At 39.2% G+C, this 18796-nt stretch overlaps 2 protein-coding genes across 2 annotated transcripts in view; both read right to left on the reverse strand.

The window, feature by feature from the left end:
• Positions 1-6: 6 nt before the first annotated feature.
• Positions 7-3269, reverse strand: LOC146330233 (CDGSH iron-sulfur domain-containing protein 3, mitochondrial-like). The gene is made up of 3 exons (XM_084715718.1): positions 3021-3269; positions 1111-1227; positions 7-425 (listed from the first exon to the last, which is right to left on the reverse strand). Exons 1-3 carry the CDS (start codon positions 3114-3116, stop codon positions 237-239), a joined length of 402 nt encoding a protein of 133 aa, XP_084571844.1. The 5' UTR covers positions 3117-3269; the 3' UTR covers positions 7-236.
• A 3558-nt stretch (positions 3270-6827) lies between these two features.
• LOC146330234 (protein AF-17-like) overlaps positions 6828-18796 on the reverse strand; it is a 32591-nt gene continuing 20622 nt past the window's right edge. The window contains exons 15-20 of the mRNA XM_084715720.1: positions 15283-15483; positions 14853-14929; positions 13354-13724; positions 13070-13169; positions 10512-10724; positions 6828-10046 (exon numbers count right to left, since the gene is read on the reverse strand). Coding sequence (XP_084571846.1) covers positions 10011-10046; positions 10512-10724; positions 13070-13169; positions 13354-13724; positions 14853-14929; positions 15283-15483 — 998 coding nt within the window. The 3' untranslated portion in view covers positions 6828-10010. The remainder of the gene's footprint in view (positions 10047-10511; positions 10725-13069; positions 13170-13353; positions 13725-14852; positions 14930-15282; positions 15484-18796) is intronic.

Consider the following 18796-nt stretch of genomic DNA (forward strand, 5'->3'; position numbering starts at 1 on the left):
TTACCAAATGAGTAGCTTGTCAGTATTAAAATATTGATCCACCCATCCCTGTGCATTACATCACATTTTCCAGGCAGACAGCATTAGATGTATTTTGCTTTAATGTCAGATGTGTTGAGTTTTCTGAATTTGCAGATCACTTATCTAAAGATGGGGGGATGTAATCGATTTCCTTTCATTTCTATTACAGTTGTTGCCCCTTTTTGGCCTTCTGGTGCAGATATCTTAAATGGTTTTCATTTAAAGATGCCTTTCACTGACTTCACTAAATCCTGGAAGATGACCTTAAAGTGCGAGCCATCACAGTATGGTGCATTCTTGGTCTGCTTACAGGCGCACAGCATGACCGTCTTGTCCTTGTCAGGGGTGAAGCGTAGAGGAGAGATGCTCGGAGCTTTTGTCCTGTGAGCTCCATCACAGAAAGGCTGAGAGAGAGAGAGAGAGAGAAAAAGGTGTGAGGACACAGACTGTAAAATCATCTTCAGCAGAGAATACCTGCCACATGCCAGATTGGTGTTCAGCATTTTAAAGGCAGTTTAGATTACATCATTTTAGATCTCATAGCAGACAACAACAAATGCATTATTTAAACTGGGATGTACACCATAAAAATTAAAATCTTATTTTTTGAATTTCTTTTTACCAATCTTAAAGGACCAGTGCATAGGATTTAGTGCCATATAACAGTGGAAAAGCAGATTGTTACTAACTTGCCTGCCAAGCCTAAAGGAGATAACACCATTTTTGAATTTTAAATGAAACAACTTTGTATTTTTTTTTCTCACAGCAGACATTTTGACATATCCTAGCAAGAAAAGCACAGGTGTAATTAATGACATTATGGCTGCACTCTATTTAGGTGTGTCCATTCAGGGCTCTACTTACTGTACATACTGACTCACTATCACTGTATACTGAGAGAAGTAAATAGAACAGAGCCATTGTGAACTGAACTGGTTACGCCTGCCCTTTTCCTTATATGACAAGTCTGTCATGAAAAAAAGACACAGACAGCAGTAAATGAACTGTGACTCTGAATGAATGACTTGCAACCTGCTTTTAGCACAGGTGCCTCTGAAAGCTGAACCCCAACACACTGCACATACTCACCTGTTTCTTACTGTGTCCACAGGCACACCAGGCGTATCGTTTCCCAGCAGACACCTTCATTCTGTAGGGCAGCCGGGCTGCAGGGACAGGCTGTGAGGTCTGCAGGCGGTACTGAACCTGCAGACACAATCAACCATCACATATGACACAGAGCACTGGGTGATAGCAACAGAAGATATCAGGTATATATTGCTCAACAGGAATGTTGCCAGGTTGCCATTGGAAACCATTTTGAGAAATTGGCAACCAGTTCAGTGCGAGAGGCTGCAAGGTCACAAAATGGTATAAAGACCTCTGTGACCACTGGGCTACCAGCGCCACCTTCAACAGCCACCATGCCGAATGGTATGAGGATGTAATAGTGCCAATGGCATCACAGTTAACCGTCTGCGAACTGTTAACATCTGTGAAGGCACCATTAATACTGAAAGGTACATACAGGTTTTGGAACAATATATACTGCCATCCAGACAACATCATAGATGTTGCTGCTTATTTCAGCAAGATAACGCCAAGACACATTCTGCACATGTTACGACAGTGTGGCTTCATAGTAAAAGAGTTCAGGTACTTGACTGGGATTGGGATTAGTCTCCTCCTCTGGGTAGCCAGGGGGCATGAGTGTCACCTAGTGGTATATTTTGATCAACAAAGAAATGGCTGTAGGCTAGGGTGGCGATACAAGGAAACATGGTATGGGTGACAGAAGCTTGGGGGCAGTGCATCCTGGTACATGTAGGCACTGCTGCAGGGCTTCATGGGAAATACAGCACTTATTGAGGAATTTATTGCATCAGTCAACTATGTTTAATGGCAACCAATCTTTAGCAACCAAAGCTGATGCCTCGATGCCAGCCATGTCAAGATAAGCGTATAAAAATTTCGGAATGCGATTATAGTGACCAAAATGATCACAGTTATCAGTATTGTTGAGGTAAATGTTTTAAAAAATACTGATACACACACTGAAATCAGTTCACCAACATACATGTTGAAAACCTCTCAACAATTTGAATTGGCATCATGTCCCTTGTGGTGTCAATGTTTTTACTTACACAAAACAAAAACCTACATTGTGTTTCTTTCTTTGGAAGACTGCTGCAGACTTTGGTTGAAATTGGAGAATATTTACTAGGAGTTTTTCAGAGCATGGTAATAACACATGGTCATAACAATTAAAATTTTAAACAGTAATACTAATAGTCTGGGATTTTATCACGGCTTATCATCAAACGAATTATTTTTCCATCCCTAGTCAATATGGCATACATTAAGGAATTTATTGCTTCCATTACATTTACTGTCAACATTGACTGGACGTTCATATAAAGTGACAAATGTTTCCTTTAATTATTCACAATTAAAAGGTGACTATAAATGACAATCAAAAGCTCATGCCTGGTTGCCAGTCCGGCAAGCACATCTAAAAGTGTTGAGCCCTGTTTTATGAACAGAGCTATTATTTGAGATATTAGAATACACAGTTAATGGACAGTAAAAGAAAACTTGATGACTGTCCAATAGTCTACGGATTCACTGACACAAAATAATTCACAACTGATACAAAAAGGCATTTTACAACACAGTCTGATGCTGACTACTGATGACCTTAGACGAAGAGACCAGGCCTACAGTTGCCCTCTGTTGCAGCTGCAGGCTTGCTGTACATTATCAAAACACATCAGTGCCAAAGGTGAATGATGAGGGTGTGTCAGGTTTTATGTTTGCATAGGGAAGGAAACAAAAGAGGGAATACTCCAATGCATTGTAGGTTTCTTATCATGACTCAGCACTCTGAGTTACTAATGCTAAATTTACCACATGTCAGTGAATGTAACAGAAAAATGACGAACTAAACTACTATAATAAACGGGGAGATTTTTTGAAAGAAAGAGGATGTGGATCCTCACCACCATCGAAGAAGAAACAGGCAGCAGCAACTGAGGTCGTCTGAAGGTTTGCGTGTATCCTCTCTGCACTGCGACCAGGAAGCTGTTTGAAATCATCTTGACGAGTTCAAGTCGTAAATAACGCTGTCAGGACGCTGATACTGGTTCACTCAGGCGGGAATTACAGGACGGTCTTCTGTCAGCTGCCTCACAAACTTGGACGGTCTGCGGTAAAACTTCTAACATGGCCTCTGTCGGTCTCGCACGCTCCAGGTGATTGGTTTATGACTGTAAACAGCAGCTGAAGCCCCTCCTTCATAATTGAACTCACCGCTCCTCCTCCTGTCGTCGTCAGAGGTTCCGTGGATTAAGTTCAAGTTCCTTTATTGTCCTTATACTTACACACAACGAAATTTCGTTCATCATATTTAGCCTAAATAAAGTATCAACGAGTACGCGTGCTCTAAACGGTCTGGAGACGAAGAGCTGCTTCCGCGAAGTGACTTCAAACCTGTTTAACACACGCCTGCAAATGGATAATCCCGATTATGCAGCAATATGAATTAAAAGCAAAATCGAAAGTCACGAGGCAAGAGTTTACCGATGTCACGGCAACGAATGGTTTGCTTCCTGGTCGTTAGTTTATCAAATTGATAACAAGTAATCTTTGACAGCTGTACGCTCTAATGTTGCTATGGTTACAAATTGGGTAGCGGATGAATTTCGAACGGTGATGAAAATTGAGCTGCACGTGCGTTAAACGACCAATCACAAGTGTCCTCACCCAGACCGTCCATTAAAGGTATAATAAGGCACTGTGCAAGACAGAACTTCAAACAAAGCACTCTTGTTAGAACCTATATGTGGTGATTAATAGTTTAAATAATATAGTAAATATAGTATAATAAATAATTTAGTCTATTAATTTATTGATCATTTAAAAGCCATCAATAAGAACACATTTTGGTCTCTATTAGGTAGTAATCAGAGGTGGGTGACGTATTTGAAGCCTTTGCTTCAGTAAAAGTAGTTTACAAATTTATAAAGTTTAAAATTTTCTCAGCCCATGAAGAAAGACTTCATCCATCAGTTTATCTCAAACATTCGTATTTACAGTCAACAATTTTAAAGTTTCATAGTTTTCATAGTGTAATCTGAAAAGTAACTAGTAAGCATATACACAATTTGCCTCGGAAGAAGCTGAGTAGAAGTATAACTTAGCATATGATGAACAACTAGTAAGGTAAAGAAAAGTATACATATATATGTATGTATGCATGTATGTGTGTGTATACATACACATATATACATATATGTTTATACATTACTGAAAACTCTTATGAATCCCTAAAAATGATCTCAACATTTTTGACACAGTATGACATACAACTGTCTGTAAACAGACATGTTTATAAAAATGTTGAAAATCTTGCTTAAACATATGTGAGCAGAAATTTTGAAATTTAATATGTACATTTTTTCCATTAATAATGGATTTATTTTTAAACAAAGTTTGAAATGCTACACTCAGTGTCCCAAACACTCAGTTCCAGTGTTGCACCAAGCACAGCAGATGGCAACAAAACTCACATAAACACTGCAGCCTGTTTTCAGTACGACAGAATCCACGTCTTACATTCCTGTAATAAATAATATTTCCTTCTAACAGTAATCACTGTGAAGTTAAAATTTATTTCAACAGAAAGCCATATTAACCTGAATGAAGTGGAGCCTTAATCAGTATCATTGGCAACATGTATGTAAATGTAAAAAAAGCAAACATTAAAATGGCTGCTGTCAAAAATATCTATTAGCTGGAACCAGGCCAGGACAATGTTTGCTATGTCAGTCACTTCTCTGTGAAAAGTTATGAATTCAATCCCAGTTTCCTCTTTCTCCCAGTACACAGACCACTGACAGATAAGTCATTCAACACCCAAAAGAAAATGTAACAACTCAGTAAAATACATTTATTGACAAAAAAGTTGTCTTAATCCGTCCTTTTAATTTTACACACAAAAATATCAAAATACTTTACAGGGCTTTTAATCTGAATATTGTCAAATTCGTTTCAATCAATTCTCTCAAACAAATACACTGTACAATGACAACATGCTTGTCCTTTTTAAAATTCAGTGCTCATTTCATTTAATTTCTTTTTTCAGGGAACAATGCATTTAAAATTATGCATAGTTATTACTTGGTATTTAGCAATACATTAGAGAGACGTCACTGCATTTCATGCAATTCATATCCCAATAAGTAACTCGCTCTCCATCAGACCTCATTCAGAGCCAGGTGCTTAAATGTTGTAATACATAAAAGATACACAGTACGACATTCAGAACATGGATTATCTTGGTTACCCAAACTTCAAAGCTTAAAAAGAATGAATGTGTTTTTACACAAACATATTAAAGTATACAACTCGTATTCCAACAAAATTGAAAAGGTACTAAAAAACAATTTACAATTGGGCCCAAAGCGCCCCAGTGCAACATGAGAAAGAAACCGCTTCAGAAATCCTTCGCACTCTTCAGTCAATCTCCTGGACATGGTTGTGTGTCTGGACTTACAAAATAAAGACATACTTGGTAAATTGCAGACATCCCGCTTGGAGTCATGTCAACGCGTTGGCTCATGTCTTCATCAACATAATCAACATTCTCCTCCTGTCATTGCTACAGTATTTATTTATCACCGACTAGTGAGCTGCTTGAAGTTCCTTTACTTGACGTCTACATTAGCTGCTAACAAAACAACCTAGCACTCAATATATCACATGTATGGGAGATCATGTTCAAGATTGCAAACAGAAGTGAGAAAATATTTTAAAATTCCTATGACAATATTGTTAAAGGACACAGGAGAAAACATGATAAAAGAATTGCTTACTTAGCGAGTGGCCTTCGTTAGTACAAACCAAAATCCCCAAAAAGTTGTAAAATGTCAATAAAAACATAATGCAACGACTTTCAAATACTTTTTGACTCATGTACTCATATTAATACAGTGCAAAGACAAGATATTTAATGTCCAAACTGATTGTGTTTTGTAAATATAAACTCATTCTGAATTTGATGCCTGCAACATCAAAGTTGGAACAGGAGCAACTGAAGACTGGGAAAGTTGTGTAACGCTCAAAAACACCAGTTTGGATCATACCACAGGAAAACAGGTTCATTAATAACACGTAAAACAATCATGATTTGGTAATAAAGGGGCATCCTCAAAAGACGCAGTCGTTCACAAGCAAGGATGGGTTGACGGTCACCACTTTATGAAAAACTACGTGGGCAAAGAACAACATTTTTCAACACAGAACTGCAGGAATTTAGGGATTTCACCATCTACAATCCATAATATCATTAAAAGATTCGGGGTGCCTGGGTAGCTCAGTTGATAGAGCATGCAGCCATGTATGGAGGCTGTGAGTCCTCTGCAGTGGCTGTGGGGTCAAATCCTGCCCGTGGCCCTTTGCTGCATGTCATTCCCCCACTCTCTCCCCAAATTTTGGCCAAAAACCAACACTGAATTTCCATGACCTTTGACCCCTTAGGTGGGACTTTAATTAGATTAAATTAAAAAAAAACACATAATTGTATAAAGGATATTACATAGGTTCAGGAACACTATTTGTTGCTGCATAATTCTGAGTTAAGACATCAACAATGTGCAGAAATGCTGCCAACTTTTCTGGGCCCAACTGACACAAAGTGGAAAAGTTTACTGTAGTCTGATGATTCCACATTTCAGACTGCTTTCAGAAATTACGGTAACCAGAGGACACATCTGAGCTAATGAGGCAAAGAACCATCCAGACTGTTATCAGTGCTGACTTCAAAATCAAGGATCCGCGATGGCGTAGGGTAGTATTCTTCTGTCACATCTGTGAAGGCCCCATTGACGCTGGTAGGTACACACAGGTTTGGAGTAATATGTGCTATGTCCCTGTCACAACTTCTTTCAACCATGCTGCAGGCATCAAAATCAGAATGAGTGTATGTTAACAAAAAACAAGTCTGAACATTAAATATCTTGTCTTTGTACTATATTCAGTTGACCATAGGTTAAAAAGTTTTTGCAAATCATCGCATTCTGTTCTTATTTACAGTTGACACAACGTCCAAACCTTGTTGGAACCCGGGTTTGTAAAACTGAGCCAAACAGAGGCGTCCTATGCTAGAGTGGAAGGAAAGAAGCTTATCATCGTCTCTACGTTGGCTTGAGTCATGAACAGGCCTGCAGTAAAGGTCAACGCTAACAACATTGGCAATTCACCGTCTGCTCGACTGATAACAGCTACACTATGCATCATACACTGCTGCGACAGCACTTTAATAATAGTTTACAACATGGCTGTCCCCAGCCGTCTCCTATGACACCACTGTGTAGGCTTTACTGTGAGATTCTCAACAAGTCCTTGTTTCTCAGTTCTCTGAAGCACAAACAACTAAAGAACATTGCATCTGAACACAAAAAATTACAATAGAAAATGTTTTGACACTTCAGTTACCACTATACGGTTATTCACACATTTTTAAATCATCAGTCAGCTATCAAAAGTATAAACGGGTTTAGGAAGAGTGCTTTACTAATGTACCCCTCCATGTACCCCAGATAAAAAAACACTATCAAAGAAAGACGACAAGAGAGTAGTAAGCCTTTGGGCTCATGGTTTTCTCTGTAAATCTAATATCATTATTAAGGCATTATCTATCCAGTATTGCTAAAAGAACAACTAGTTGGTGAACATGAAAAGAAAATCTATGTATGAAAGTAACACAAAAAAACAGACACTTCAGGAGTAGGAAGAGGAGTGCAAAATACTCACATGAATCAAAAACCTGTCAGTCCCTAGTGGCCTAGTAAGTACCAAGCGTCCTTTATAAGGTACTGTGTTCATGGCTAATTTGCTCTGTTAGCTACTAACATGCAAAGTGCTCACTTGTTTAGGAAAAAACAATTTCTTACTTACAATTTCCAAATGTTTGGTTTCGTCTGCTTAATCTCGATAGCAACTGGAAGGATATAAAAGTCTTTAGAAACTCTCTTGGTGGTTTTGAATAAAATCTCGTGCTTGACGTTCATCAGTCTCTAGTGGACGATAGCGCCATTTTGGACACGTGGGTTCTGTCATTTTTACATTTATATGAGTTAATACCTTAGAGTTGACACCGAGATTTTTGGTGGGCATTTATATCCAGTGAAGGCTATTGCGGTAATGAGTTAGCACAAAATTTCAACAATGGAGAATAGGTGGCGGGAATATCTGAGGTAATAACTTGCTTAAAGGGACAGTTCACCTTAAAATCAAAAATATATATTTTTCATCTGGCCTGTAGATGGTGTGAGTTGCAGAGTTTTGGAGATACTGGCTGTAGAGACCGAGACTCGTAAAACACGTACGGCGTCAATTATCCATATTTTCTGGTAATGTAGAAAATTAAAACGCTTTTGTAACGAGGGACATTATCTGACTGTTAGAGTTTTGGAAATTCTGTTGGACATTTCACCAATACAGTACTTCTTTGGTACAGAATTGGACAGGATATTAAACCCCATGTCAGCGAAGACAATTGGCATAATATTCATATACAGCCAAGAACTGCATTTTGCCAACATTTATTTGTTCAAACTAATTCTAAACAACGCACTAGAACTGGAACAGCTTATACTTGAAAAAATAAAGGGCATATCTTCCTGAGAACATGGGAACCTCTTATGGACATGGATTTGGATATTATCATCATTATTCTTGTTTATTCTTGTTCTTTTATTTTAAAGCCAACTATTTTGTATCGTTAAAAAAAAACATCATTCTATCTTATCCTTATAATTTGTGTACTCATTTGAGTATGTGTTAAATGATGAAAATAAATAGTTGAAAAAATAAAACAAGGAACTACTTTTTTACTTTTCCGTGGCAGAATCTACCGAAACTATTCTCATTTTGCAGTAAAATCAACTGGAACTACTTTCTCTCTACCAGAGGGACAGTAGTACCTACACTAACACTCAGAAACAATCAGAATCTGTCTAAAAAACAAAACAGCTAACAAAACAGTCAGAAACAATCCTACGCAGCCACCACTGAAATCTAACTCTGTGGATTATATTGAGTAATCAGGTCATCATTTCTAGAAAGAGACAGTGATGTTGCATTTTTCAAATGTACTGCTTTGGTGCTTTGAGCACCACAAACCCAGTGCCATCTAGCCCAATTATGTTCAAGAGAAGGCAGAGATCTCTACAGCCGATATCTCCAAAACTAGGCGACTCACACCAAAACAAAACAGAGGTAAAATATATGTTTTTGATTTAGGAGTGAGCCGTCCCTTTAATGTTTAAATGCCACTAACCACACATCGAAAATGACAGTATATTTATCCTTTACATAATATTAAGTGCATGTGAGAAGATGCAACATATAGAAAATCTGGATGAAACTTGGGTGGGGTGAACACAAAGGGAAGACAAAATATCGAGGAAGACAGTTGAGGTTGCAAGAAGTGGCAGAAGTCTGTGATTCTGACTGAGTGACTGAATGGAAACTCTGGTTCAAGCCGTGGAGGGAAATCATGAACGGTCAGTGCTTGAGAAGTCAGAGAGGAGACGCTCTGACCTTGAGTTCACACTTCGACCCAAAAAGCCGACACAGCGCCCGCATGGAGGAGCAGGAGCTCTGGCTCTGCCTTCATAAGCAGCCCCATTGGTCTAGCTAACAAATTAGTGCAATTTAAGAAGAGACCATTGTATTCATGCTCTCTGAAAGCTGCCTACACAAAAACCTATGAGAAGAACCTCTGATATAAAGAATTCCAAAAAACACGAAAAAACTTCACCTTGACGTTTAAGTCCATCCTGTTATACATTCATAAAAGAGGGTGTAAGATGAAGATGACAAAGAAGGAAAGATGTTCAAAAGTCATGTAAGTTGACCTCAGTTCTTCATGTGGGCTGTTATGCCCCATATCTTCATGTGAGCTGCTCCTGTGTGATCAAAGCACGTCACCCGCTCTTGTCTCCACCCTTCTCTCCTGCAGCCTAAAAACACAGGTACACAATGTTTATTACATTTCAACATTTACACACAGGGCTGCACCAAATGTAATCTGTTTTTTTTTCCATTCACAGCTACTACTGAGGTTTCTGAATGACGCTTTGAATGTCTGTTGTTGAGGCCTGCAATTTGAGGAGAAAATTTTAGGCCACTTCGGCTTTGGTGGTGTCAATTTTTTGAGGGCACAAAGGCCAGAGTTGCAAGGCCATCAATGTTTTGTAGTCCACGGAAATACTGTGATGAATTTAATTTGATTAATTTTAAGGATTAACGCTGATTTCATTTTTAGTAGTAATCCTAATTAGTGAATGGGACAGGGAGATTGGAAGCCAAACTACAAAATAGCCAAACTACAAGGCTCTGCTGGCCATCACAAAAAAAAGTATTGCATTAAAATGGAAATATACAACATGTACAATCATCATGAGAAATCCTGCAGTGTGACTAACCCCGGGCTTGTGAAGTGCGTTGTCCTGCAGGCCGAAGAGGCTGCCACCCTGGCCGCCCTGCAGGGGGGAAGCTGTGGCTGACGACAGCAGACTGGGTGACTGGGCAATCATGGGTGAGTTTGGGGTTGAGGTGAGTGCTCCCGTCAGTGTGAGGCGCTGCAGTTCCCTCTGTCTCTGCTGCTGAAGCATCTGGCACACCACCACCTGCTGCTCCTGGTGGAGACGGGAGGAGAGGGAGAGTTTACGAGAAGCTCAGGACAACTGTGGCCTCTGACTCGGACATGTGGGAGACTGAACTCTGAGCTCAGTGGGCAGTTATGTGACGTCACACTAGTTTATTTTTGTACAGCAAATGTTGAGATTAATATAGCTCTACGCTTTCATACGTGGAGGTTAAACTTGAAATAATCTCAATTAATAAATGGCAGCTTTTCAAGCATTTCTCCTCTGAGACCCACAATAAACAGTCAGAATCCTTTGCTTTTCGATTTGTCTGATAGGTATCAACGAAACACTTTGGATATGTCACTCTAATTAGTTTATTCATTTTGGATATGTACATGTACAAGATACCAACAGTATACAGGCAGAATACATTTGGAAATTCTTTTTTGTTTTAATTTTGACTAGATATAAAAGGAACTGTAGATACTGCAAATATAATTGTTACTAGTAGAAAATACAATTTTCACTAGTTAGAACTGTATTCAAGATTCCTGAAATACAATTCTAGATATCTGAAATTACATTCTTAGGTTGGTTACAAGTCCAAGCAACATATCAATTTTATTTCCACTAATCAGCATTAAATCTACAATTCCATTTATGATATGTTATTTAAAAACAGTTCCACTATTAAGAAATAAACTGCTAATATCAAGAATTAACATTTTGATTTGTGAGAAATTAATTATAAATATGTTTTACTAGAATTGCTAAATTACATGATGGATATTTGGCTAGTTAAAAAGCAACTGTTAATATCTGCTATCGCGACTACTGATCACATGTTAAAAAGGCTCAGCATACAAATAGACTCTAAACATTGTCACCAAAGAGAGATATCCGTTCTACATGTACTAGACATTTACAGTATCAGGTTGGTTCCAGACTCCATCAGCCTTTTACCAGTTTGCAAGTCAAATAGGAGCCTTCATGGTGGCTGGTTTCCTGTTGTTGAAAAATAAGTCACACAGTGACTCATAACCACAGCGGCTATTTGAACACACGCTAGTGCTTATTATTGTCACCATTTTCACCTGAGGTGAAATAAAGTCTCATTGCTATTTAATGACAATATTTCACATGTTTAGTTAATATTCCAGCATTATACTTCTTACCCCCTTTGATGCCACTCATGGGACATTATGAGACTAAGTATCTTGAAGCAAGACAAAAAAAGCCTCATCACTACTGTAGGATGAGACAAATTGCCTTTGATTCTGTTAAATTCTTAAAATAAGTTTGGTTAAACTGGTCAAAGTTACTTGTTTTAAAAGGTTTTTTTTCACTTTCTTGATCAATAGATCAATAACATTCTCAGGCCTGTTATGTAGAGCCAACAGACAGCTTAGCTTTGCATAACTAGTTGAAACAGGGAGAAACAGCTCTGTACAAAGGTAACACTTCACAGCTCACTAATTAACAGGTTTGTTTTATCTGTACTGAATTTTATCTGTACTTTATTAGCGGAGCACAGTAACTTACTTAAGTCTCCATTGGTTGCCTGGCAACCTCATAGTAACCACAGGACTCCAACAAAAAAAAGCAAATAAGCATATTTGACAAAATCTTGAACTATTCCTCAAAGAATAATGAAGATTTAATTACTGAGTAAGCTTCAAATGTTCAGTGAAGACCTTTGAAACTGTCACTGTTATTAAGGTCTATACAGACAAACCTGGTTTGTCAATAACAAACTACAAGACTCTCATTGTAGATGCTGTAGTCTCTCTCATTAGCTGTTGCTGTCCTACTGGGAAAGTACTGAGGTAATCATTCAAATTTTAACTTCTAAGTATCAAACATATTTGAAAATTCCTGAGACAACCCGAGCTAGATGGGAGGGTTAAGATTGGATCTCTAAACCATTCATATTACCAGATAATCTGGGCCCAGTATTGTTCCTAACCAAGGTTGTGGACCAGACCTCTGCTTTGTTTGGGTCAATCTGTGATAAATCAATCCAAACTCCTGTAAAATTGAAGTGTTCTGTAGCAAAGATAACATATAAAAACCGATGTCACTAATAGTCATATGACACAACATGCAACAAGTGTGAAGAGCAAATGAAGTGAAGAAAAACAATGAAAAATAATGAAGCTGCCATTTAAAATGAAATAATTTAGATTTTCTGCCCCAGGAATACCTCTGTGTCTGACAGCGTGGTGAACTGCCTTGTATTCCTGAGCATTATGTAAATCAAATATGACCATAGAGATGTAAGACATGATTTTGGTTGTACTCCAAACCACCATTGTATCAGTGTGGAAGATGAGAAAATGATCAAATGTATACTGTGAAAATTCAGGTGAGAATAAGTGTTGAAATGCCATTACAGGAGTGAAGTTCTGCGAGGTGAGGAACTGCTGGAGCTGCTGCTGTTGCTGCTGCTGTTCGAGAAGAAGCTGCTTCTGCTGCTCAGACAGGAGAGACGACCTGAAACACAAACAACATCACACGGACACATTACGCACCAGACAACACACCAACACTCAGGCTGCTCAAAGGATTAGAGAGTGATCCCTGGTTCAACCTGTCAGCTGTCTGACATGATGCCAACACCTTCAAGCTGAGCAACAATTTGTTTTAAAGCTGATTTAAAGACAGACCAGGTACGTACGGGCTCACACTCTTGGGAAGCTGGAAGCCCTGTGCCAGTGCCTGGGGGTTTAGAGGTGGAGGCTGGGGCCGCAGAGCGGGTAACGTGGGTTGAGTAGCGTTCTGCACGGGAGACTGGATCACGCCGTTCAGACTGCCCAACACGCCGTTCATATTGAGCTGAGGACTTCCTGCGAGGGACGCCATGAGGCCGCCCACCATGGGCAAAGAGGAGCCGCCGGACTGACTGATCGTCCCCAGACCATCGCTCAAACCCCGACTCAGACCGTTCAGCAGGGGCTGGTTGAAGGAGGCGGGGCTTTGCTGAGGGGGAGGAGTGCTCTGGAAGGAGAGGGAGGAGCTACTGCGGGACGGACTACCAGAGTGGAGCTCCTGGAACAGAGACGTGAAAAATCATTTTAGCCATTTAGCACTCAGCGTGCTTTTGATGTGTATTCAGTGCCTTTGTACAGTTTACAGTGAAATAAACACTGCATGTTAATGTGTATAAATGTGATGGTTAAGGGTTTAACACTAACTTTTAAAAGAGCTTTTGGTTGCTGATACTAATTATGCCATTTTTAGCCCCTTTATACTTTAAGTAATTAGGATACTATGCAGTTTTACATAAAATTATAGCCTCCAGAATTGTGGCTTTAAATAATAAAAATGCACGCATGATATCAAATTTCAGTTTCTCAACCGAAGCAGCGATAGACCAGAAACGCCCATGTTCTCCAAGGTAAAATTACTTTTTTTTTTTTTTTCAAGACAGTCTTGGTGGCTGTGAAGAGAGCATTGACGACAGCTTCAGTTACCTGCCGAAAAGGGCTGTCTGATGGCAAGAAAAAGCAGAGAAAATGTTCTAAATATAGCACGCCCCTGAACTGATACTGATTTCTGCCACATAAAATTACTGTTTGTATCAAGCGAGTCTGGAGGAATCTAACAGCCTCAGCTCCCCATTGGCTCAAACACAGAGAGGTAGATTAAATCGGTGGGAGCAGAGAAGTTTTGTTGCTCGGCTTTGAGTGGAACAGCTGAGCAACTGATGCAGATGTTTTTATGACTGGTTTGTGGAATTAATTGCTTTAAGATAAATCAGACTGTCCACACATGGCCAAGTGCAGCCAAGTGCAGCCAAGTGCACCGTCTTTGCCACTCTATGCCCAGCGGGGAAAACTGTGAGTCACCACAATTGCACAAGCTCAGCACATTTAGGTAGAATATGAAGAATTAAATACGAATAATTCAAAAATGCAAAAAGATTATTTATTTTGGGATGCACAGTTTGCTATTATTTTTTTTTTAAATATTAAAAGCGGTTGTCACTGATGGCAACCAAAGGGCAAGAATTGGTTGTCAGTTTCTCAAAATGCTCATTTCTTGTTAGAAAGAGGTTTAAAAAAAAAACAGACACGTACTTGTGAACAAAGTCTGACCGAGGTGTGTGTGTGTGTGTGTGGGAGAGTGCGTGTGTGTGTGGTTTGTTCAAGGTAAAAAGAGGCTACTGGTTCTCACCTCAGACGAGGTAACGAAGGAGGTGTCATTCAGGAAGCAGCTTTTGGACAGGGGACTCTTATTGGTGTTCAGGGGATCTAAGCAAAACAGAGCCACAAACACAGGATAAGAACTAAAAACTCAAAGATTTGCACAAACGTAGTTATTTTAAAATGCCATACCTGTTGCAATTTCGTCTCGATCACTAGTTCTACTTAACCAAACAGGAAAAGAGGTGCAGACAGAACAGACAGTAATAACCACTGTAAGTTTCCAGAAAGTTGTTTTGTCAGTTGAAATAAAGATGTAACTAACAATACAGCTGATGTCAGACAGAGTCTATCAATCATCTCATCAATGAAATAACACTAACTTCACTCCACCCACTGTCATATCAGTGGGTGGAGGAACCCTTCAGACACACTTTTACATAAGAAATGAAGACTCTGACCTTGGGTGGATGACAGGAAGTTGATCTGGGCAGAGGTGTGCATGGAGCCCTGGGCGGAAAGAACGTGTGGAGGGAAAGGCACGGCCAGCTCCGTGTTGAGCAGCTGCAGCCGCTCCTTCTTGGCCGTCAGGCTGAGGATCTGATCCTGGAGCCGCTGGTTCTCCTGCTGCAGGGAGTGGAGCGACTGGAGCATCTCCACAACTAGAAGAGGCAGAGGGGGTAGATAGTGTCATCATGCTGAAAAGGCACTTCAGAGGAGCTCTGCTTCCTTTACGAGGAGCATGGGAAGGCAGTGAGGGCCAGTGTGAGATTCTATTCTCATAATTTTGTACAATAAGATATTAGAATAGCTGATACGATATTTATCTGCTATTATTTCATTATAAAAATCATAAAATATAATATCCAATATTTATTGTGTATCCCTAGATGACAGCCACCAGGACAGAGCAAGATTGTTTCAAGGGTTTATACTCAAATTGCCTCTCATGTCACTTTGAAATGTATTAAGGTTGTGATAACTAGAATATTTATGTAGCCACGCTGCCACATAAATTATGAAATATCTACTAAATACAGTTGAGGACAAAATTATCAGCTCCCTTATGAAATTTATTATGAAAGTTTTTTTTCAAAATTTTCCCAAGTGCTTTTTTAACAGAGCAAAGAATTCAACATAGCATTTCTAAACATCCTAGTTTTCTTTAGAAAGAATCAATTATTTCTTTTTGCACATAATAACAGAATAATTTCAGGAAAAAACAAAAATTACCAGGGTCAATATTATTATCCCCCTTAAGAACTGACCTTATTGAGCCATAGCACAAACCACTGTTGTGCAGCGAGGTCCTTTAACTTTGTAATGCTCAAAGCTTGTACAATCAAGTTAAAACTGAGGGTTATCTTCCAATTTACACACAGTATAAAAACTTCAGTAAGAGTTTGAGCTGTCACTTGAGAGAGCATGATGCCAAAAATAAAAGAAATCAGTTTAGACTTGAGAAGAACAATTGTTGATGCTCACAAAGCAGGAGAAGGATATACAAAGTTATCACAGCGTATCCAAGTGTCAAGAACTGGAGTGAGAAGTATCATCAAGAAATTCAAAGAGAGCCATACAGTACAGAACAAGACTGGCAGAGGTAGGAAGAGAAAGATTTCAAAGACTCTGGAAAGAAAACTAGTGAGAGATGTGTCTAAAGACCCCAGAACAACTGCCAAGACACTAATGAATGACTGAGCCACGTCGGGAATTGTAGTCTTAAAGAAGACAATCACTAGAGCTCTGCACAGGAATGGACTGTGAGGTTACAGAACAAGAAAAACTCCACTTCTGCAGAAGAGACGCCTTCAAGCCAGACTGAAGTATGCTAAGGACAAACTGGAGAAAGATTATGTATACTGGAAGCATGTCCTTTGGTCAGATGAGATGAAACTAGAGCTCTTTGGTCATAAAGACGTTGCTTTTGTTTGGAGAAAGACAGCGTATAAAGGAAAGGAGGCGTATAACCCGAAGAACGCCGTCCCCACAGTGAAACACGATGGTGGGAGTATTATGCTGTAGGGATGCTTCAGTGCATTACTGGACTTCCTGCACAATTCAAACACAACAAATATCTTTTCTGGAAAATAGTTCATAACAATTATAAAGTTATGTCACTCTCTATCTGTCCTTATAACCTGAGTCAAGGAGGTTAGGTCTTCTGCTCGGTTTGTTGGTTTATCAGGATTACAAAAAAAAGCTGCTGGCCCATTTTCATTAAACTTCGTAGAAGATTGTGCCATGTGTCAAGGAAGAAATTTTGGAGCGGATCCAAATCATAGGGCCGATAACACAAATTATTTTTCTGTTTTGTTAAAACTGGCAGAATAAATGCCATACACCTTAAAATCCAGTAGATGGTAGTAAAGTTCAATAGTGACAAAAACATCAGGATGGCTCCATATCACAATCCACACTCACCGGCACCGGTTCTCCTCTGGGGTACACTGCACTACACATGTACTTGCTCAAACTTCATACAGAAAGCACTCATTGTGGAGCTCTGGGGACAGCGGTTTCATAAGAGAACGGGTGCAATTATGTCATCATCACATTTGTAAATACATTTTTTTCATAAGCTAAGGTGTGACTACAGAAACCTTGAGACAGACAAATCATGCAACTAATTATACTCTTACTAACATCCAAATGTGAATTGACTGCCATAAATCTCTAAAAGAGATATTACAGAAAAATCTTCAAACTTTGAGCACACGATAAACATACATGCATAAAAGCAACAACGTCGACTGCAAAGTTTGCAAATGTAGATTTGCACTAATAGATGACGACGATTGGCCTTGGAAAAGGTCTGTCCTACATGTTGTATGTTGTTTGGGTCAGAACCGATGTATGATATTGCCATTAATTCGCTGTATGCATTAGGTTTCCGTAGATGGAAAAGCCACTTGGATGATTCACCAACGTATTCAAGAACCTAACCAAGTCCACTTGCCTACGATAATCCTTCCATGAACGCCATGACCTGGATGACTGAGAATCTTCAGACATGTATGCATCAGGATAGTTAAAGGTCCTGTGCACCCTCACAGGTGGTTTCAGTTATCCAGACTGATTAGGCTCCTGCTTGGCCTGAGGTTGAGCCGAGCTACACTGGAAAATGCAAGAGTTCTCCAAACTACAGCTGTGACCTAAATCACTCCATTTTGCTACCAAGCCAGTGTGAAGTTCTAAGAGTAAAATGTATCACAAGAGAACAGGGATGGGCAACTTTGATGACAGAGAGGGCCACAAATATTTTATCCTCACTGCAGAGGGCCACATTTTGACCGTGCACTTCCACCAGTAGGATACAGGAAAATTATACTTAAAAATTTAATGAAAAGGACTATGTGTGTGTATATGTATATACATATATACATATATATATATATACATAAGAGTAATGCATTATATATGTTTCATACCCAAATGCATTTAGTAATGCTTCTATTCATTAATGAATTTAACACAGAAACATTATATCCACATTCCTGAGCAGATCGAACGGGTAGTAAGTCAGACACAGAAAAGGGAGGGGAAATCGGGTTAATTTTCAAAACTCACAATCAGACTCATGATCATAAAGACAGACAGAAAAGATGCTATTTAACCACGTAGTCTGCTTATCCATGCTAGAAGCACAAAGGGCAATAAAAGAGGACCTGATCAACAAAATCTGAACAAGTAAATATGATCAGGCGGCAAAACAGTCTGCTTCTGAAACGCTGCTGATGGACTGGTAAGGGCTTTAAAGGGTGTGCTGGTCAACATAATACCACACACGTACATTAGCTGCTACTTGAGCTAATTTTAAGAAAAAAAAACCCTACATATTATACCTGCCATAAAATAAATATTTCTCAAACAAACATTTCTAGCTTCACTACATTTTTCTATAAATGACTGCCAAGACTGTGCAATAGAAAAATTACATCTCACTCTGCAATAAAGTGCTGTGATGAACTACTG

Source organism: Lutjanus erythropterus, chromosome 3 (genome assembly GCF_056507025.1).
Source record: "Lutjanus erythropterus isolate fLutEry1 chromosome 3, fLutEry1.hap2, whole genome shotgun sequence".
NCBI lineage: Eukaryota > Metazoa > Chordata > Actinopteri > Lutjaniformes > Lutjanidae > Lutjanus > Lutjanus erythropterus.

Excerpts from the sequence above, each read along its gene's own strand:
- LOC146330233 (XM_084715718.1), bottom strand. The coding sequence starts at position 3,116 with ATGATTTCAAACAGCTTCCTGGTCGCAGTGCAGAGAGGATACACGCAA. Across the intron at positions 1,228-3,020 it reads CTGTTTCTTCTTCGATGGTG|GTTCAGTACCGCCTGCAGAC; the intron begins GTGAGGATCCAC and ends TTGTGTCTGCAG. Across the intron at positions 426-1,110 it reads GTGGACACAGTAAGAAACAG|CCTTTCTGTGATGGAGCTCA; the intron begins GTGAGTATGTGC and ends TCTCTCTCTCAG.